Source organism: Tachypleus tridentatus, chromosome 9 (genome assembly GCF_004210375.1).
Source record: "Tachypleus tridentatus isolate NWPU-2018 chromosome 9, ASM421037v1, whole genome shotgun sequence".
Taxonomy (NCBI): domain Eukaryota; kingdom Metazoa; phylum Arthropoda; class Merostomata; order Xiphosura; family Limulidae; genus Tachypleus; species Tachypleus tridentatus.
In genome coordinates, this window is record NC_134833.1 from 99,337,451 (window position 1) to 99,360,114 (window position 22,664).

Below are 22,664 nucleotides of genomic sequence, written 5' to 3' on the forward strand. Positions count from 1 at the left end.
CTATCATTTATAAAATTGATTTTCACAAAATATACAACAATATAAGTAACTATTGAAAGTGAAAGGTAAAATCTCTTGCAGTCCCTAAAACTGATTCTTGCAATTGACTGATATATATAAGTAACAACTATGCATTGCCAAAACTAAAGGGTAAAGATTTAATCAACTTAATAATGAAAAATACAAGCAATCATTATAGATTATTGAATTTGCATAGTAAATCTCACTGTACTTGTTTTATAATAAAACTAGTAAAGTAACAACAAAATAAAAAAAAGTGAAAACCGCACAGAGTGCTATCAGCCAAAGTGTAGTTTCACATCAAACATTAGTTTTCCCGTATAGTATCTTTCACCTTTGGCAAAGGTGTTTTTGCTTTTATTTTTCTCTCGCAAGCTCTGTTTGGTATTTTAAATTTAAATTTAGATGTTAATTAAATGTAGATATGTATTAAATTTATGATGTTTGATACACGTTGTCTTCTTGTTAATACGAATATATTTTAAGGTACATACAATAATACAATTTATAATAATGGTAAATACATATAGCTATTACAAATAATGATTTATATATAAAAGTTTTAGAAACTTACAAACAATATTGAGTTTTCTATCTGATCCAGAACCTCTTTGATATACTATCAAGGGTTTACGATGAGCGAATTCATTTTCAGCTGATATCGGTACAGATCACTTAATGGGAGTTAGATGGCTCTTTGATGATTACTCGTGAGTTTTTTACTGCTGAAATTATATAACGTCTTCGCAAAAATACTAACAACTTATGTTAATCCGCTGAAATTAAACTGTTTATAATGTTCGAAATCTATAAACGTTTCTGTTCAAATATTTGTATTTTCCCGATTAATAAGCATTAGTTAAAGTTATAACTTCCGAGGTTTCTAATATACCAACTGTAGCAAATCAACAATATATACTCTTTCTTGGCGCTTCGGTTAAGCGAAGTGCTAGAAATTCCAGTTGGCCCAACAATACTGACAGTACGCTTGTGCTTTCATAAAGTACTACTATCTAGTACTGGGTAGGACCCCATTTTGCCTCCAGTACAGCCTGAATTCTTCAAGGCATGGATTTCACAAGGTGCTGGAAACATTCCTTAGGGATTTTGGTCCGTGCTGACTCAATATCATTAAGTATTTCCTACAAATCTGTCGGCCACATATTCGTGTTACGAAATTCCCGTTCCACCTCTTTCGGAAGGTGCTATTTTGGACTGAGATCCGGGGACTTTTCAGGCCATTGGAGTGCACTGAAGTCACTGTCAAGTTTGTGAAACCAGCTGGAATTATGCGTGCTTTTTGACATGGCACATTATCTGTAGCCATTGGAAAATGGGGAGACTATGGCCATGAAGGAATACACATGGTCAGCAACAATGTCCAGGTACGTTGTGGCATTTAAATGATGCTCAATTGGTTTTAAAAGGGCTAATGTGTGCCAGGTAAACATTCCCACACCGTTACACCACTAACAGTAGCCTGTACCGTTGACACAAAGCAGGATAGATCCATGGATTCACGCTCTTTATGTCAAATTCTGACCGTACTATCTGTGTAACGCAGCAGAAATCGAGATTCGTCAGACTAGACGACGTTTTTCCAACGTTCAATTGTCCAATTTTGATTATTCCGTGTTAACTGTAGCCTCATCTTCCTGTTTTAACTGATAGGAGTGGAACCCAGCGTGTTCTTTACTGCTGTAGTCCGTCTGCTTCAAAGTTCGATATTGCGAGTTCAGAGATGCCATTCTGCACACCAATGTTGTAAAGAGTGGTTATTCGTGTATTAGTGGTCTTCCTGTCAGCTTGAACGAGTCTGACTATTCTCCTCTGACATCTCTCATTAAAAGGTGTTTTCAGCCACAGAACTGTCGCTCATTGGATTTTTTTTGTTTTTCGCACCATTCTCTGTAAACTCTAGAGACAGTAGTGCGTGAAAATCCCAAGAGGTCAGCACTTTCTGAGATGCTGGAACCACCACGTATGGCACCAACAATCATTCCACGGTGAAAGCCGCTTAGATCATTCATATTTTTCATTCTAATGTTTGGTTGAACAATTACTGAACCTCTTGACCACGTCTGCATGCTTTATATGTTGAGTTGCAACCACATATTGTTGATTCTTACATTTAAAAATTTTCTAGAAAGTTAGTGAATAGGCGGGAAGTCATAACAGGTTAAAACACAAAATTACTTAATAATATGTATTACATTACTTAATCGAAAGGGAACAATAAGTAAACATGTCGGTAATCTAAGTGTTATGCGATACATTAATATTTGAGGAACCAAAATACTTGTGATGATAAAATAAAGTAATATTGTGGGTTTATCAAAACAATAATTAAAATTAGACGCATTTTCAACTTTACTAGAACGAAGTAATACATTTTAGTTTTACAGGAATAACAGTTTTTGATGAGCAATCTCGGTGGAATAGCTAGTTTTATATATATAAAAAAAGAAACAACCAAGTCCCAAATTGAGCAATACATTTAAATATTTTTTACAAAAATAAAATTTGAGTCATAATACTTTAACCATGCAAAATTGTTTGTTTTAGATTTTTTGTGCAAAGCTATAGAAGGGCTATATGTGCATAACTGTCCCCAACTTTCAACCGATAAACTAAAAGAAAGGCAGCTAATCAAAAGCAACCACTATTAAGTTTGATTGAACAGTGAGATTTGACTAATTGCTCTTATAGTACATTCATGGCACAAAGATGGGAACTCGTTTTTGTAGCAATGAGCTGAGAAGCGTGAGGCCTCGGATTAACAGTCCAAACATGCTAATTTATAACATACACCTGCCCCAGCAATGCAGAAAAAAGAATTTAATTTCCCAAACATAGCTTTTTATTCAAGATATTTCGAAAAAAGCAAATTAATTACTAATTGCACAAGATTAAGAACTTTAAGTCAAAATGTTTCTCAGGAAATAAAAACAATTTTTTGTTTTACAAACTCAATGTTTTAGTCATGATACTTCAAACATGCACATCAGTTTTAGTTTTATAACAGCATTTTTTAACAAAAACTTAAATATGCATTTTTTTAGTGTTACAAGTGTTCTATTTTGGCAAGACTCACATAGAACTAGATGGTACTTCATTTCCAGCAACAAGCTGAATGGTGGATTTCTTTATTGATGAATTAATCTTTATTTTACTATTTTACTCGTCTATTTTACTATGTCCCAATTAGTCTTCACATGCTCTGCACAGACCTAGTGAAACTCTCCGCTATTTTGGATTGGCCATTTAGGACCCGGTACCTTCTCTTGTCTTCCTCAACTGGTACATAGTCGGGGTTTTCATCTAATTTATCACCTAGGCTTGACAATGATGCTTCAGCTAGGTGATTTGTTGATAAATGTAGTATGCTGGGACTAATGTTAGAACTACTGGAAAAATCCTAGGTAGTACATCAGTTGTAATGGTAGTGTTGATGCCAAAACTAAAGTGAAGTTCTGGCGTTGGTCACAGTGGCAATTACTGAAATCTGTTATTTGGTTAATTTACAGGGCTTTTCTTATTTTTTCAAGATTGCCATGGTAAACTGTTTCTTTTGGTATTTTATGCTCTTTCTTAAAGTGTGCACAACTGTCTTTCCATGGCTTATGGTTTCATGGTATTTCTCTGGTGGTACTCTTTGCCATATGCTTTAGTTTTTCACTATTCAATGTGCTTATTTACGTGCTATACAACTATTGCACATTGAACTACGAGAAAATGATTTAAGAACCAATCCAGCAAGAATGAAGATGCATCCACTCCTTACTCATTTTCCGATCTTCAACTTTCTTTTCTGTACTGTATTACTGCAACATTTTCGCCATATAGTAACTTTATATGCAGCTATTGGTGTATAAACCCTTGTCCCTCAACTAATGCATACATCATCATTTCATAAAATCCTATGGATACTGTGGCATTACATCCATTCGAAGCTGTATTTATCAGTCTACTATAAGCAGACGTGGCACAGAAGTAGTTACCTTTCGTCCTTTAACACGACATGCTATCATGATGTATTGCAGTACTTTCAGTTAGGAAACAAACTCGTAACAGTTAAACTTTGCAAGCATATACTTAATTGTATGTATCGCCCATTTTGTAAAAGCATCAGACTGAAATTGATATACCAAATTGAACTTCTGAACCACACAAGACACCTTAAACTGGCAAATAAATAAATGCTGAAATTAGTTTCTTGGTCCATCTGGACTTCTTCATGCAATCTCAATAATTTTATTCCTTATTCGACTAACACATTAATGAATTATTCCATTAATATATCAATAAATGAATTACTGAACGATATAATCAATAACGACAATTACATACCGATTGCCTCAGGAGAAGAACCACACCCTTGCAACACACAACTTTACAACCTTCTGACAAAGTTAACCATAGCAGGGACAGCTTTCCTTCTAAGTAGTTCATAAGGTGAAGTATTTGAATCACTACTCAGTATCTTCACATGAATGCAGCCAGAAAAACTATTTATGCAAGTCAGTAAAAGTGCAGGAAACATCCTGGTGGCCTATGTGATTCTGCACCACTTTTATCTTTGTAAAGTTCGTGCTTCACCTTGTTTTCTTTAACATAATGCTCTTGTCAGATCTGCATACTATAGTATCTCTATATTAGTCATACAACGTATCTATTTATTTGTGGAATCATCATGTACTATATGTCTGGTAGCCACTGCTGCTCTAGTGACTCATACAGCTTCGTGATGACAAATATCTAGATATTCATGAACGCATTAGCTCTCTACATATGGTAAGATTGTTTCTATTTCATGTTTTTGGTCCAGACAATGTTTAGTATCCTGTAGTGTTGTTAATCAGTTACTACAGTGACACATAAAACACACGTGCCCGGCATGGCCAGGTGGTTAAAGCACTCGATTCGTGATCCGAGGGTCGCAGGTTCGAATCTCCGTCACAAAAAAGATGTTCACCCTTTCAGCCATGGGGGCATTATAACGTTATGGTCAATCCAATTGTTTCTTGGTAAAAGAGTAGCCCAAGAGTTGGCAGTGGGTGGTGATGACTAGCTGCCTTCCCTATAGTCTTACACTGCTAAATCAGGGATGGCTAGTGTAGATAGCCCTCGTGTAGATTTGCGCGAAATTCGAAAAACCATAAAACACAAAAAAGATGAATTATCTACCCCATTGTAATTAAGGTTTGAGAAATACTGCAACTGCAAGCAGTTACCTCCTTGTCGTACAGTGATGTTGAGAGCCATCAGAGTACAACAAGCACAAAATATCACATATTTTACCTCATTTTTGTATTGTGACAGTGTTTTAATTCCATTATCATAAGCATCAATAAACAGGATGAATACGTTGTCTAGCTTGGAGATACTAAAACACGTAGCCAGTGTAGCCCAATTAAATTTGACTTTAATGAGAAATGCTTGGACATTGTTTTCGTTTCATCTCAAATCCATTCCATTTTTAATGTGAGTAGACAATAGTGTTGGATAAACTGGCCAAAATGATGTCAGTATATAATAATAAATCTGGGAAATTGTGGATTTCCTGTTTTGCCATGGGTTGAAAATAGACTTTCAGGATCAGTACGCACCTTGTCCATATCCACAATGTAATAGATGTATTTCACTAATATTGCATGTGTTTCAAGCCTACTTTGGCACGTGCCCAGATTTTCAACAGCGGACTGAAATATGCGATCAAACCACAAGTCATTCTCTAGACATATCAGGTATCCCTTACATCCTCTCAGTGAAAGCTCTATTAGCTACCTGAAAAGTAACAGGAACATTACCCAAGTTGGCACATTTCTAATGAATTTACCTATTAGCCGTTCTACAGCATTGGAAAGACATTAATATCAGTCCCTGCATTCACCTGCTTAATTGTTTTTGATTTTGAATTTCGCGCAAAGCTACAAGAGGCCTATCTTCGCTAGCCGTGCCTAATTTAGCAGTGAAAGGTTAAAGGAAAAGCATCTAGTCATCACTTCTCACTGCCAACTCTTGAGTGGATATTGGGATTAGCCGTCACATATTAACGTCCTCATAAATGAAAGGGCGAGCATGTTTGATGTGACAGGAATTCAGATTACGAGTCGAGCATCCTGACCACCTGATCATACTAGGCCATCACCTGTTTAAAATCCACTTTTGATTTGGTGTATATTCATACTTCCTGCAACCAATAGAAATGGCCAAAGTATTTTCTGAAAGTTTGTTTGTTTGTTTTTTGAATTTCGCACAAAGCTACTCGAGGGCTATCTGTGCTAGCCGTCCCTAATTTAGTAGTGAAAGACTAGAGGAAAGGCAGCTAGTCATCACCACCCACCGCCAACTCTTGGGCTACTCTTTTACCAACAGTGGGATTGACCGTCACATTATAACGCTCCCACGGCTGAAATGGCGAGCATGTTTGGCGCGACGGGGATGCGAACCCACGACCCTCAGATTACGAGTCGCACGCCTTAACACGCTTGGGCATGCCGGCCATTTTCTGAAAGCTTTATGGTTCCATCCTTCAACACCCTCTGTCTCTTCTTTCAGGTTATATCACTAGCAGTCCAGAAAAGCCAGGATAATGATTGTTTAATAAGATGGGTGTCAAAAATATCTGTTATTGTTGCGATTTACTGGTGTCTGACATAAGCAGCTATCTTACCACTATCATATTCACCAAATATTTTGTTTAATTGAATCCAAATTGTTTGTACAACTTTCAGTTACTTCAGATTTTCTTGCAGCCATATATTCATCTTGGACCCATTGCAAATGAAGCAACCGCAACTGTACAGTTAGTTCTAGCTACATCTATTTTAGTCATCATTCTAGCGTTCATAATCACAGTTATATAGATCAAATATAAATTTTTATCATGAAATATTCCTTGTATGCAGAGTATGCCAGTACTTACACTGACCATACATCGTGAAAGACTGACATTACACTTGCTATAAAATGAGACTATCTTTCATATTGTATGTATCAACCTATCAGTAGTATATCTTATACATTCAGGGAAAAAAGAAAAACAAGAGAAAGAAAATGAAATATTATATAGTTACAAAGTAGCTGTCTCTTTTTAATTAATGTTTACATAGAATTATAAACAGAGAGAGAGCACTATCGTACATTGATCAATCACAGACTATGACGTAATGAAGGTTTCAAAATGGCCGCCAAAACGGGAACAATATCAACAACACACTAGCACGTGTGAGTTTTGAAGGGGGTCAGAATTTCCTGAGAAAACTATATAATTGACTAAATATCTCTGCGATTACAACAATTATGAAGCAAATTGCGTGCATGAAGTATATTTGCGTAGTTAATTGCCGGCCTTATTGTCGAATAACGTCCGGTGGGCATCATAACGTACATAATTCCATAGAAATTTAGTCTATATTTTCGTACGAGTACGAGCTACACTGCCTAAATTTGCCAATGAAGTTATATATGTTTCAACAAATAAATTTCTTCTACTCTTGCGAATGAAATGCATTATAGGTAATTTGGAGTATAAAAATATTCAAATTCCACATTGAAAGCTCCCATATGCAGACTTTTATAACCCTAGTGGCAAATTTAGGCCCTATGGTTCGTAAGCTTCAAAATATGCGACTAGGTGCTGTTTCCATTCATTGCGTGCTAATTCCCATTCATTCTGTAGAAGTTGACATTAAATGGACATGAAGATAACAAATGATGAAGACTAATATGCAGCCAGTGCTGTTTCGGCCCTCGCTGTTATGACCTGGAAATCTTTTCTGGAAATTTGCACTCACTGGAAATCTGCCATGTCTGGTATATCGTAAAACGATGCAAAAAGTAATTTTGACTTGTGGTCAGTCAGGAATTTAGCATATCATAGTTCTAGCCTTTTAAAATCGTTAATCACTTTTTGAGTTATATATTCAATTATATATTACATCTCATACATTTCGTGAAATTACAGTGAAGAATACACAATCAGGCCTACATGTATATTACTAGTGAGAAGATTCTTTTCTTTTAGGATTTGTAGCAGTTTTGGGTTAGATTCAGTTTTCCTTTTAATTTTTTGCTTGCATACTCTCAAATCGTTTTGTACTTTTTTTAGCTTGTCCTTAGCTGTTTCAAGCTGATCTTCCACTGGGACAATTGAACAATATGAATGCTCAACACCTGATGTATTTTTCTTCTTCTTGGCAGGTACTGACATGTTTCCTTGATTTCAGGAGCTCGTTTTCTTGGAGGTGATCTACTTTGTGATTGTACAACTTACTTACGTCGAGGATGACCTGATAAAATGGTTGGCACTGTGAGAGGTTTCAGTTCATACTTTAAGATGTAATATTCTTTTATGTCTCTTGGGTGCACTCCTGGAAATAAATGAAAATTATTTTAAGTTTCGTGGCTACAGCAGGTTTTCACGAAGAGGGCCACTGGTAATTTATTGTTATCTCAATTTTTAAACAGACCCGAAATTAAAGATATACGTCCTATAATAAACAGTAACAAGCATAGGCAGTCATTATTATGTATTTTATATTATAAAGTAATCGACTGTATTTTTCAAAAATAAAAATATGAGTTTTCTTTTTAAAAATATCAATAAGTACAGTGGTACCTCGGCTCTCGAACTTAATCCGTTCCAGAAGGCTGTTCGAAAACCGAATCCATTTTTCCCTTAAGAAACACTGTAAATTAAAATAAATTCGTTACAGACCTCCAAAAATTACGAATTATGAAGCATTTTAAGTAAAGATATTGCTTATTTATTCAACCACAAAAACTATAAACACAATAAAAGAACAATAAATGAAAATTTAACTGTACTTTACCCGTGCTGAGGAGAGCTGATGGTGTAAGTGAAAAATGGTGAGGAACGTGGAGAGTAGAAAAGTTATTATTGTTTGGAAAGGGAGTCATCTTCCATAAAAACGTCAGGTAACTCTCCTTCTGGGGTTCTTTCTCTTTTCTGTTTCTTTGCACTGCTACAACCTGCTTGAGACTCACTGGACCTATTTCTCACTAAAAACTTGTCTAATAAGGTTTGTTTCTGCCTGGCACACTCCCCATGTCTCACCACACTACGTATGCCACTTCTCTTCCTAAATTTTTCAAACCACCTCCTACTCGCCTTAAAGGCATCACTTGTATCAGCACTCGTTCCAGGGGTGTTTTTCAGGAAGTCAGCATGCAACTGCTTTGCTTTCTTATAAATGATGGTCTCAGAAATGCTATCACCAGCTGTTTTTCGTTTATCCAAATCAATAACATTTTTTCTACATCTTCCATTGTTTGTGATCTTTGTTTCGTAAGCACTGTCACTCCTTTTGCAACATCAGCTCCTTTGATGACCTCTTTATTTTTTCAGTATGGTACAGACTGTAGACTTTGCCAAACCAAACTGTGGAGCAATGTCAGACACGAGAACACCACTCTCATACTTCGCTATGAGATATTTTTTCACCTCTATTGTGGCTCTAACAACTTTTCTTTTTGGTTTGCTGCTTTCATTATCCTGTATTGTTCAAGTCGCTTTATATCTCTCATATAATCTTTTGCCAGAAAGTGTTCACTGCACACTCTGTGATGCCTGAAATCATTCACGACTTACATTCTTCAACCATTGTTGACGAACTGCTTCATCAGAAGGGAACCTAAAAATTAAATTGCACTGTAACTGATTTTCAAAATACACTTTCCGACATCTCTCCGTTACATCTATCTAAAAACCTTCTATTCAAATTTTAAAATCGGACAAGAAAAAAAGTATTGAGACCAAAAACGTGTTTAGTCTGCGCTTAATTTTCACCAGCGGCCATTGCCATTCATGATTTGGCTGGTTGATCGCTTATTCATACCTAAATACTGGTATATTTAATATCTCAGTCTGAATCAGTACCATATCAAACTCAATTCTGACGTCCATTATCTTAATTAGGCCTACGGTGTATACAGTAGCCTAGTAGAAATTAGTACAATACAATTTGGTCCTTGACAAACGCAAAGCAGACGGCAGTTTGCAATTGCTGGAGCTTCGAAGCTTACATTTTGAAAGAAAAGTTCATAAGTGTGAATACTTACTTATGGAGATAGACTCCTGAGGCCTTTTTATGCTTATTTGTGCAATTAAAACAAGCACAGCTCTCAGGTATTGTTTGCGAAGTTGGTAGTTATCTGTCAGTGATATCCCGTTTTGAAAACGGTGGCGACTTCCCCATGTCGTCACACGGTCACGTGATCAGAGCTCTCCATTTATAATTCTATGAATGTTTACTATTTCATACATGTTATTTCACAAACAGTCTATACGTAACGGATGTGAGCGAGTAAGTACTCATGTTACAAGAAGTTGCAGCTGGCGGTTTATTGACAGCAAAACTGATTTATTAATTGCACTCTAGGATATATATAGTCTAAATTCGGCTGCAGTGTCCATTTAAGGGAATAACAATTTAACTATACAATCAAATGATAACCCTTTAATATTTGGCGTATTTATCTGAAAACTTAACACTTATCTTAACAACGACTTACGGAAGAATAAAGCACTACTTCCTATTTTTACGATATTTGTATCTGATCTTTAATATATTTTGTATACGTTTCAACATTTTATGTTAATAGTCACTTTTCAAATGAGGATTGCATAAAATCAAGAACAAAAAGTATGTTCGAAAATACAGTATTGCTAAAAGGTTCTTAAATATAACAAATACTGAAAGAGGAATTTTAGCAAAGTAACAACAAATTAATTCCACTTGATGTGAAATCTAATACAAATTCAGAATTGATTTTTTTTTCCTTTTCCATACCATATTCAGCTTATTTGTGATATCTTCGTTGCTATAATTCTTTTCTCAGAAGAAAAGCCGCGTTACTGTTAAAATCTTAAAATTAATTTGTGTCAGAAAAACACATAGGTTCAGGAAGTCTTAAAACATTTAATTGGCTCACTCTTTAATTGTGAATAATGGTATGATTGAGAACAATAAGAAAATTTACTTAAATTGTAAATATATTAATTTTTATTCTATGTAATTACTTTATCCTCTCATTTTTCTTTTGCTTAAATTTACTTTCAAGTCTTCAATTAAGATGTTTAAGTGCAGACTGGCTGTTAGAAATCACCATATAAAAATAACAAACTTTGGATGGCCAGGTGGTTAGGGCAATCGATTCTTATTTGAGGGTCGTGGGTTCGAATCCTCACCATACCAAACATGTTTGCTCTTTCAGCAGTCGGGGTATTATACTGTTATGGTCAACCTCACTATTTCTTGGTAAAAAGAGTAGTCCAAATGTTGCCAGTAGGTGGTTATGACTAGCTGCTTTCCTTCTATTCTTACACTGCTAAATTAGGGACAGCTAGCAAAGATAACCCTCTTGTAGCTTTGTGCAAAATACAAAACAAACAAACAAACAAACCATAGATTCACAACTGAATTAAGATTTAGGATTGTTTTGACTGTACAAGATATCTGAAGGCTCCATCATGCTCCTTAAACTGTGCACATCTTATTTTGGTTATTGTGGATAGAAACAATATTGCCTTGGAAGTAGTTATCTTCATCGGATACACAGGAAGCATCGTTGGATGCATTTATCATAAATTATGTTGAAGTGAGCTGTAGCATTCTTTTCTGCCTTCTAAATGAACCAAAAGGCCCAGAGTATGCACAAGGAAAACATGCCCCAAAGTATGACTCTACCACCAGAGGTCTGGACAGTTGGGATCACACAAGAAAAGTGTGTTCTTTTTGTGGCTTTTCCCAAATCTGTTTTCTTCCAATGCACAAAAATGTAATGCATCATTCACTGGATTACATCACTTTCACTCCGGGCAAGAACAAATAAAAACAAAACAAAACTTCTTGTAGTGGTGATCTGTGCATTACATGTATAGTGTTTTAGTGGTCTTTTACTTACAACATTGAACTTGTATTCATATAAGTTTTGTGGTAGTACAGATACTATTAATTTGTTCTAAGTTATTCTATTGATAGCAGTTGTTCCATATTAACTTGAATGTAATAATATATTGCATCTTTGATAATACACTTAGGTGTTTGTATTACTGTACATGTATCATGTAATATGAAACTTGTGCCTTAGTTCATTTATATAGAAATATTACAGATTTCAAATGTTGACTGCATTGTTATGAATTATCACATGCAACAATTGATAAAGTGTTAATGCTCACTGAACTCACTTAATAAAAACTAGGATACACATTTCTCTCGTTCCTCTAACTCTCTGGGTTGGAAAGTGAGTTATGAGTTCTTTTGATTTGGGTAATTTACTGTAACTAACATTATAACTGTTAAGTGAGTTGCAAGGAAACAACAGTTTAGCCACACATGTTTAACTGTTGGATTAAACTTATATACCAACTAAAAAAAGAAAGATTTATCTCATGCTTAAATTACCTTAAGATATTCTGAATACGAAATTCTTTTGATGTAAGTATTTGTCCAAGATCTTACCTTAAATTACCTTAAGATATTCTGAATACGAAATTCTTCTGATGTAAGTATTTGTCCAAGATCTTACAAGAGGCACATAACATTCTACAGTAAGTTATTGCAAACTTCTGTTGTTTACTCAAATATGTCTGATAACATGTTACTATTATTGCTTCAAAAAACTATAACCTATTTTTTTTCATTTATATAATCAAATGCACATCTCCATTTCCTACAGTTTTCGTTTTTTAAACCACTTACACTTTGGTGATAAAAACATTGTCTACAATTAATAAACACAAATTTCTTGACTGATGTTAGTAAAAATTTAGGAGACTTGCACAATTCTGTATTTCATAGTTCAATTAAACACAGTACATGAAACTACTGTGATTATTTTGAAGAAGCATTTTTATTACAAATCAATGAATCCTTGCGTTAACTATTACCACACAAATAAAATGTCTTCCATTTTCTGTGTATGAGAAAAATCCACATAAAGCAATAAATGTTCCCTCTACAACCAATCCTAAGCACTTCATAATTTAATAAATGTTGTTAGACTAGTACAATTTCAGTACAATGGCAATAGTATTTCATAGACCCAAATTATAATGTATGCATTAATCATTTAAATTTTAAAATAGTTTTGTTAACAAATGATAGTAACAGGAGTATCTTAAATTATTGTATTATTTTTTTAACACCATTCATTTTCAGGTAAAAGTTTTTCAAAATTTCAATACCTATAAGTCATACGACACCCATATATTTGCTTTTCTTTTTTCTCTGTTTAGATCTTGGAGGTTTAAAAGAACATTAAAGTAGTACTGTTACTGGAACACTGACCAAAAATAAATAAAAACTGCATCAATAGAATTATTATCAGAAAAAAAAAACACTGAGTATATTGTATGCATTATGTACTTATTACAACAAATTTCTTGATTTTGATTCAACTATATAAATATATGCTTAAGAACATAATATCAAAATAGTATAAAAAGCTATTATTGTAACATTCAATTATGTAATGAACAATTCAAAGATATACTTGTCAACCACCTTCCAGTCATTCTAAATACTGCAAAAGTAGAATCAATATTTTACTTTCAATGATAAAATATGTGACAAATGAATCTGCAGCTAACCCAAATTTTTCTATCTTTAACCTCCCCTCTAAAATTTTATAAATAGCTCTAAAATACAAAAATGTTTTTCTATTTCTAGTCATCAACAGATGTAAATAACTGGTGGTTTCTTGGTGAGCAAAAATTAATCTTGGTAAGTTTTGTATTTTTTGACGATAAAATTTCAGAAACCACAGGATTTAAAGTAGAGATCATTATCACCATCTATGTCTTAAATGTTATTATACAAGTATAAGTTATATTGTTTTCCCTAATTGTTCTTGAAATATATTTGAGAATATATTTCAAATTCAGTCAAATAGACCTCTAAACATTTTAGGGGCTGGGAAAACCTGAGAACAGTTGTGACTAATGGGTCATTCAAGAATCACAAAACTTCCACTGACAATTCCTCAAGCAACATTTCCTATAACCTTTGATAAAAATGTATAAATATTATCCACATTATTACACATGGACATAGAAACAGTTCTGTAAATAATGGGCAAGGGTTACAAATACAAGTGTATTAAGGCACTTCTCCAAAAACATTTACAAAAAAAATTAAAATTTACAAGAAAAATGTTTAAAAATAATTTAAGTTGAAAATAAACAATGTTTTGAGTAATTCTTTGTTTCAAAACTAACAATAACAGCAAAGGTACACAGCTGATAAAACAATGCATTCTAATCTTTGTAAGTGATAATGTAAGAAAAGTATATTTAATCAGGTTTATGGATTGATTTTTAGTTTTGATTTAGCTTGCTATGATTAAAAGTTAATATTAAATATTAATACCTAGTATCCAATACTATGCAAATATCTTATGTAACACAATATTTACATATATTTAAAACAAAAATTGTGAATATAGTTTCAATAGATGTTTGGATTTTAAGTGGCAAAAAAAACTGTCATTTTTTACAATTTGCATTACATGAAGTGGTAAGCCATGGTCTCATATAATTATATTTATTAAGCATTTATATTGAACCAATATATATATATCTATGCAAGCATTTACATAATGAAAATGTTTTCACAAATAAATTTCTAACATCAAAAACAGAAAAAGCAAACTAAAAGAAAACATGCTATTTGTAAAGTAATATTTTTCTTATTTAAAAGTTTATTAATGGTTGATGTATATTTGTTACAACTGTTAATCAAAAAAAAAAGTTTCCAACAGAAAGTAAATCACAGTTCATATACTTGAAACAAATAATTTTTCTGTAAAACTCTTTTACCTCTTGTATATTTTATACAACTTATAATAAGGAAAACTATAAGAAACAATTATCAGAGTGCGCCCTTTAACAGCCAATCAGTACTTTGAAATTTGTTTCAATTTTCATTCCTACCATTTAGAAAAAGCAGTAGAAATCATGTTCTAACTTTACATAATTCAGTTATACGAAACATTTTAAGTTTACTGAGTAATTCATAACCCTTTTCTCTTAAGTACCTTGATAATAAGTTGCTTTAACCTTTCTGTAATGAAAAGTTTGTATAAGTTAATTCTACTAATTCAATGAAAATCTTGACCTAAAGATCTTGCACAATAAAATAAACATGCTAAAACTAACTTATCTCTTTATGTAAACTAATGGAAAAAACATGTACCACTTCAGTCATTGTTAAGGAATTGGCTCTAGTATATGAAAGTCACAATTTAAAATTCACTAATTATGCTAAACTGGAACTCAGTTTTGAATTTGTAGTTTTTGAGTGTGTCCTAAAACAACCGGTACAGAAAGCTGAGTACGCTGTATTAAAACAATTTAGAATAAGCAAACCAGTACATCATGTGAAAATCATTGCTAATATAAATTCATGGTGGAACAACATACATAAGTAATAAATTCTGAAACTTTTTGCCATTTTATAAATAGTGTGATGTCACCTAAAACTAACTGCTTCTGGGAAAGATAAATTACAGCCCTTCCCAAAATCATTTTAATACAGCAGACTGAACCTCTGTACTTAAACTGATTTAAATTTGTTGACTTTGATACATGGTCTGGTTTAACCTAGAAATACATACATTTAGATTTATTACCTTTGTTGAACCTTCTAGTTAAATTAGATTTTTTAAATTCTTGTATGTGTTCTGTTTTAACCAAAAGCAGAAAAAAAAAAATTTGTTACTTATAGTGCATGTCTTAAATGAGGAGTAAAGTAATTTTTTTTTTTCTGTTACTTTTAATGCATGTTTCATTTTAACTGGGAATTAAATAGGTTTGGCTTACTTATTTTTTAGGTGTGACCTAGTTTACTTGGAAGTCAGAAGATTTCTGTCAGTTTTGATGTCTATGTGTTTTAGTTTTACAGAAGCAAAAAAAAATATGGATTATTTACTTCTCAAGTTTCCTGCTTTAATCAAAAGTCACAATGATTTGTATGTGCTATTTTTGGATGTATGTTCTGCTTTATATTTAAGAATCAAACAGACTGGGACTCACTACACTTGTGCTATTCCTATAACCCAAATATGTGTATGTGAAAGAGGCAGGTAAATTTACTTTGACTAGATAGTTACAAAACATTATTGCATACATTAAGTTTTGAATGTCTTTTAGATGATTTTGCTCATTGATCTTATCTGAACAAAAATTCAGGAAAGAGAGCTTTTCATAACAAAATACTTTCTTAAGTCAATAAAAATATATCTTCATTAACACATAAACTATCATTAGCTGCATTACCTTTGTTAATCTTAAAAGTGTGCAAAGGTTACTGGTCTTGAGTTGATTCCATCAAAAAATATTAACTATGGCTGAATCAGAAAAATAATAAGTTTTTCTATAAACATACTTTAAAATGCATTTATCTTACAAAATTAAAATTCAAGATCATCATTTCAAATGTAAAGGGACAAAAACCATTGAATGTATATCATAGCATTTTAAAGTGTAATTAGCACTTATTCAGTTCAAAAAATGTTACAAATTTCTAAATTGTAACAAACTAACAATAATTCTTTACCACTGAAATACTTTAATGTTTTTTTATTATAAAGAATAGTTCTTAATGATGTTAGAAAATAGATAAAGCTATTGTATTTCAATGAGTCTACATGTACATAAGTGAAAACAAGTTGTCAAATCCATACATATATAATACAATGTATGTTTCTCTCCAGTCATTTACATACAATTTTGAAAGGAACCCCAACCAATTTTACAGTAATTAAATACAGAGAACACTACAGTCATACAGAAATACACTGAAAATATTTGGAATATTTTACTCTCATTAAACATTTGTTGCCTTTTATGTATTAAAACTAATATTTTTCAACAAATACTCACCTCTATATAGAGAAAACTATTTTTCTCTTGAAGTTGCACTAATCTGTCTGAGAGAATTGCATGCCAACAGCCTTGTGAAAATGCACACATAATTCACATGAAACATCTGAACATATGTTACTGCATGAGTAAATATCATGTAGCAAACCCTCCACAACCAGCAGTGTGTCACACCACCATGTACAAATTGTTCCTCTACATTCATGCAAAAAAATAATTTTTTAATGAGGCAACAAATAAAGGTGCATCGTGAAAGTGAGGAGGACAGTAGAACATGTATGTAGATCTGTGCATTTTGATCATATATACATTTATAATTAAGAAAAATGTTAATTTCTGATACAATACTCCTCTTCAAAGAGAAACCTATAATCTCACGTTGAGATGGTGGAGGGACAAGTGTTAAATTTATCTGGATTAGGTCCCCTAAACAAGCATCCAAAGGAATTCAGTGGAATGTGACACCCCATGGCAGGGGCTTCACAGGGCAACATTCAGGAAGACTATATCTCACCTCACTCAAGTTATACTTTTTGCCTGTGATTATGAAGAAAAGAGGTAAAAGTCCTGAAATATGTTGCAAGGATAGGCATTCAAGTACTTTCACACAATTCACTTGACAACCAATATGTGTAGTGAAGTTGGGACTCATTTAGACTGTATCTTGTGTGCATATCTCCTCAACCATCAATTTCTACAGGTCAAAACCAGCTGTGGGTGTAGAGCACTTGTGATAAGTATCCATACACAGCACCTATACCACTCATTAGGGAAGAACACCATATCGGAATGAGTTATTATGGATGCTTATATAACTGCTATATTACCATCAGAATCTACAGGCCTTTTGCCTATTATTGGAGTAGGGTGTGTGTGAGTGATACAACACAGATGGATATTAAATATCATCTAGTCAGCCATCAGATGTCAATGGTTCATGCCATTTCAGGAAAATGATAAAAAAAAGAATATATATATATACACACATTTGATGAGATTTGGATAGTGACATGTCAAAGTTTCACTTGAAAATATTGATGTATCAATATAAAGTGGAGTGATCTACACTACACCAAGGAAACACACCTTCCCTATTTCTCCCTGCAGAGGGATGCATGTTCTAGCTTCTGGTGCTGACATCCCACTTGATGAGAATTCTCCATGGTCCACCATTTCAGTAAGTGGGAGCTTGTCAGTGGTAATGGTCTCCTTTTCAAGTGGAATTACAGTAAGGGAAGCATGGAGAACGTGCCCAGATCCTCATAGGATGACTGAGGAAAATGCTACCTAGAGAAGTTGGCAGATGTTTTATTCCGATGTTGGCTTTTCCCATAATAGTTTGTGGTACAGTCTAATTCAAACTGGAATATTTTATAGTATCACCAGTGGTCATGTGGAACATCCCATCTCATAGTGGACATTGATTGAGCCAAAGTGGATAGGATGAGAACTTTCTGCTATGTGACCTTAATGTGGATTGTGTTTAAATATAACCTGGAAACAACACTGTCACTTAGTGGTATTCACACTGAGAAGATAGGAATGTGTAAACAAAAACATTCACCTGTTAAAGAATTAGGATTGAATGAAGAATGACAACTGGTGGAAGTCTGTATCTGTCTGAAGAAAGAAAACAACCAGATGATGAAGATATTGGGTAAGAAACGTGTGGGTGATTGTCCACATGCCAGCATGAAGAGTCTATTCCAGTGGTTGATGATAGTGATGATGATGAATGATGATGTTTTGAGAGACAGGTGATAAAGAGAGTATCTGGATAGGGGTTTAGAAGCATTAATAGAGATGACATCTACCAATCAAGTAATGATGTGGGAATAGAATGTCTGTGCAGAAGGAAGGAGTAGAAGAGTGTATTGTAAAAAGAAGATAAGAAAAAAACATTGTGGAATGAAGAAAGATAGTACGTAGTACACAGACTGAAGTTAAACATCTAAATAAGATTAAAAGTAAGCAAACTGAGACAGGCAGGCTCTCACAGAGCCTGAACTGACTGGATGGTCATTGTCAGTTAGGATGATGGTATGATAATTATGTAATGGAAAGAGGTGGAAGGCTGAGATACTGGAAAAAAAACATGAATTAAGAGGTGGATGAGGTCAAGGAGCAGAAGTGGAAAAGTGAGAATGGGGAATATGCAAGACTAAAGATGAAAAGGGAGATTGTTGCTAGGCAACTTCAGCTCAAAATTCCAGAAAATCGGAAACTTTGCTACAGACCTCCTGATTGAGAAAGGGTGCAAAATGAAGGCTACATAGGAAGAAGGAGGGTAAATAGACATGGATAAGTAGGGAATCTCTATTCAGAATGTTCCTACAACACAGAAATCACGTGAAAGGATAAAGGGTACAGGAGGTTGAATGTGCAAGGGGAGAGAAAATGGGGGAGGTCAAGTATGTGATGGACATTAATCAAGGAACAGTGAACAAAAGAGAGGTAATAAAGGAGAGTGGTAAGGAAGGAAGGAAAACACAAAGTGAGGGAAATTTGACATTGGACAGGAAAACAGGCACTAAAGTCATTTCCCCCCAGACTGGTAAAAGAATCTCTAAAAACTAGGTGTTTAGGAAAGGAAAGGGAGAATGTCTATAAACAGGTAGGAAGCAATATATTAGGTATGGAGCACGTAGATAAGTCTCTGTAATGAGAAACACATCTTAACATGACTGTGCCAAGGAAAAATAAAAAAAGATTATTTTTATATGTGAATGTAGAGGGAGTATTTGTACAAGGAGGTGTATTACACTCGTATTAGTGGAGGGTTTTGTCACATGATATGTTATCATGCAGAAACACAAATTCACATGAATTTTGGGTGAAAGTTTTCACAAGATTGGTGACAGGTTAGTCTCTTAGGCAGAGTGGTGCAATTCCAAGAAGAAAATAGCTTTCTGTATAATGGGGTGAGTGATAATATTATAATAACCTGTTATTACTTCATTAAACATTTTTCTACTAGCCAAGACATCAGTTAAGAACATGCTGTGTCAATTTTACATTTAACAATGTATGAGAAAATTACAAACACTAGTGAGAAAGACCACATTACGATGATATTTATTTGAACAGTGGTTTACTGATGCTGAAGAAAACAGGAGTGCTGCTTCTGTACTTTTTGAGTGTCTTTGATTGAAATAGGTACATGTAATAGTAAAATAAATTTACATTGTACATACAGCATGACTGAGTTGCTTATATAAACTTAAATTATATGCAAATAAAATGTTTGAAATGTAGCCTACATAATAAAAAAATTATTAGCATTCACTTAACACTGGCATAAAATTTTATCGCTAAAACACTATTTAAAAATTTGGTGTATTTATGTATGTGTGATTATGCCAAAACATCTGGGTTTTAAAAATGTGCAAAAGCCATTCATGAAGAACTTGTACTTAAACAGAAGAGTCCAACTCTTTTATTTTCTTATATCTTATTAAAGTGTTTAATTTAAAATCATAAAAGATAAATATGAATATTGTGAAGCTTGTTTATGGTAAAAAATGAGTGATTTAATATGGTAATAGTTGCTCAAATTACTAAATATTCACTAGTCATTATATTTTAGAAAAACAATAAGACAAGGCAGTAGAAAATCTCTAGCCAAATATGTAAAACACTGATTTTGGTAATTTAAGAAAATAAGTAACAGATTTAAAGTCTCTGAGAGGTTTTCCAAAATAGATAGAAGTTTCACATAAGATAAAACTTAAAAATATAGAAACACTTCTGTACATCAAACAGAAAGATTGATTTAAAAGTAACATGGAATGTACTTTGATGTCTGACCAGGCAATAATCAGTATCAGGATGTGGAGGTGGAGATGGAAGGAGTATCCTCTTCATAGGCATTTCCATTTACCACGTACGATGTTCCTAGTCCATATAAGTGACCACAGTACTTGGCATCATCAATATTGTCTTCAAAGAACATCTGTAAAATAAAATTATGGTTTTAAAATATCAACATTAACAAATATTCATCCTTTCTTTATGTATAGTCACTTAAAAAGTCAATGAATCCTAAAAGACTTACAGCTCTATGAAGTTACGGCATTATAAAGGCATTATACTAACTTACAAAATCTTACACACACACAGAAAAAAAGTTACTTAGAATGACTTTTAGCATTCTCAAAAATATGTATTGGCCAACATTTACTAAGCGTATTTAGTAAAAAAAGTCCAAGAAAGTCTCACTGAAACTTTTTTTTTGAGGGGATGCATTTTAATTTTACTTATAGCCTTGCCTAAAATACATTAATAATTTTTCTTTTTGGTGAAGTATCTATTTTTTTTTATAATTTTTAAAGTTCCAGTTACTAAACAGTCTGTGAAATGTTGCATAAAAGTGAAATGCAAGTTATCAAACCAGTAGTGAATGATAAGAAAAAAACTTTGTCAACATTTAAGAATTAACACATTTTCAGCTTCACCAAAGAAAATTATAGTAAAAAATTTTACTAAATTTTTAGTAAAAAAAGTCCAAGAAAGTCTCACTGAAACTTTTTTTTTTGAGGGGATGCATTTTAATTTTACTTATAGCCTTGCCTAAAATACATTAATAATTTTTCTTTTTGGTGAAGTATCTATTTTTTTTTATAATTTTTAAAGTTCCAGTTACTAAACAGTCTGTGAAATGTTGCATAAAAGTGAAATGCAAGTTATCAAACCAGTAGTGAATGATAAGAAAAAAACTTTGTCAACATTTAAGAATTAACACATTTTCAGCTTCACCAAAGAAAATTATAGAGTTCTTGCTTATAGACAAAAAATATCATTGTGCAAAAAAGGTGCATCTGAACACAATCATTACTGATTGTCAATAAACTAAAATGCTAATGTTATTAAACAAAATAGTATATGAAGGTACTTGATTAAGCAATACTCAAAAAGGGGCAGATACTGTATGAACATTATATACACACACACACACATCTCTGTGCACATATCTTCAAATATATAAACATTTCTATATAAATAATTATGGAAATAATGAAGCAAAAGGGTATATAAAGCATATGCTATGGAAACTCCACTACTGTATCATGTGAAAACATTATACAGGATTTCTGTTCAGTCAATATATCATCCTCAACATCAATTTACAAGTGTTTAAGCATAAATACATATATGTTTTCAATTTGTATCTATATAGTAACAAACAACTATTTAGTTATGGAAATAGTAAAGCAAATATTATGGAAATGCTGCCTCTTTGTCCTGTGAAAATAATGAATTCCAACATAAAAATGTATCCCAGAACAGCTGGTATGGATATTACCACTTTTACTAATGAAGCAGAGAACAATGTTTCAACTTTCCTAGGCCATCTTCAGGTTAACAAAGATGTTGAAACATTCTCTGCTTTATTAGTAAAAGTATTAATACCCACACCAGCCGTTCTGAGATACATTTTTATTTCAAGTGGGTTTCTCATCATCAAGAACTCCAAAACAGTATTATCATGTGTTTAGAGTTGTTACTGCCACAGGTTTTCATCCATGTACAACTATGGACAGTTATACTATGTCCAGCAGTAGTAGTAGTCATGGATTATACGACTTGAATGTATCATTACACTAAGACCATGCTTCAATGGAAAATATATCCAAAATTAGCACTTTTAACAACAGAAGTGGTTGAGGTACAAAAACAAAGCTTTCCAAGTATATCAGAGTATGTTCTTTACAAGAGAGATAATGGCCAAATA

At 33.2% G+C, this 22,664-nt stretch overlaps 1 protein-coding gene across 10 annotated transcripts in view; it reads right to left on the reverse strand.

Annotated features, from left to right (window-relative positions):
- Positions 1–5,132: 5,132 nt before the first annotated feature.
- LOC143225863 (CCR4-NOT transcription complex subunit 7-like) overlaps positions 5,133–22,664 on the reverse strand; it is a 75,622-nt gene continuing 58,090 nt past the window's right edge. For 7 of the 10 annotated variants that reach the window (XM_076456013.1, XM_076456010.1, XM_076456014.1 and 4 more), the window contains one exon: positions 13,018–20,885. In XM_076456013.1, the coding sequence (XP_076312128.1) occupies positions 20,757–20,885 (129 nt within the window). In that variant the 3' untranslated portion in view covers positions 13,018–20,756. Of the gene's footprint in view, positions 8,397–8,644; positions 8,715–8,858; positions 9,681–13,017; positions 20,886–22,664 lie in introns of those variants that run through there. The other 3 variants (XR_013014114.1, XR_013014113.1, XR_013014115.1) reach the window with 3 other exon arrangements.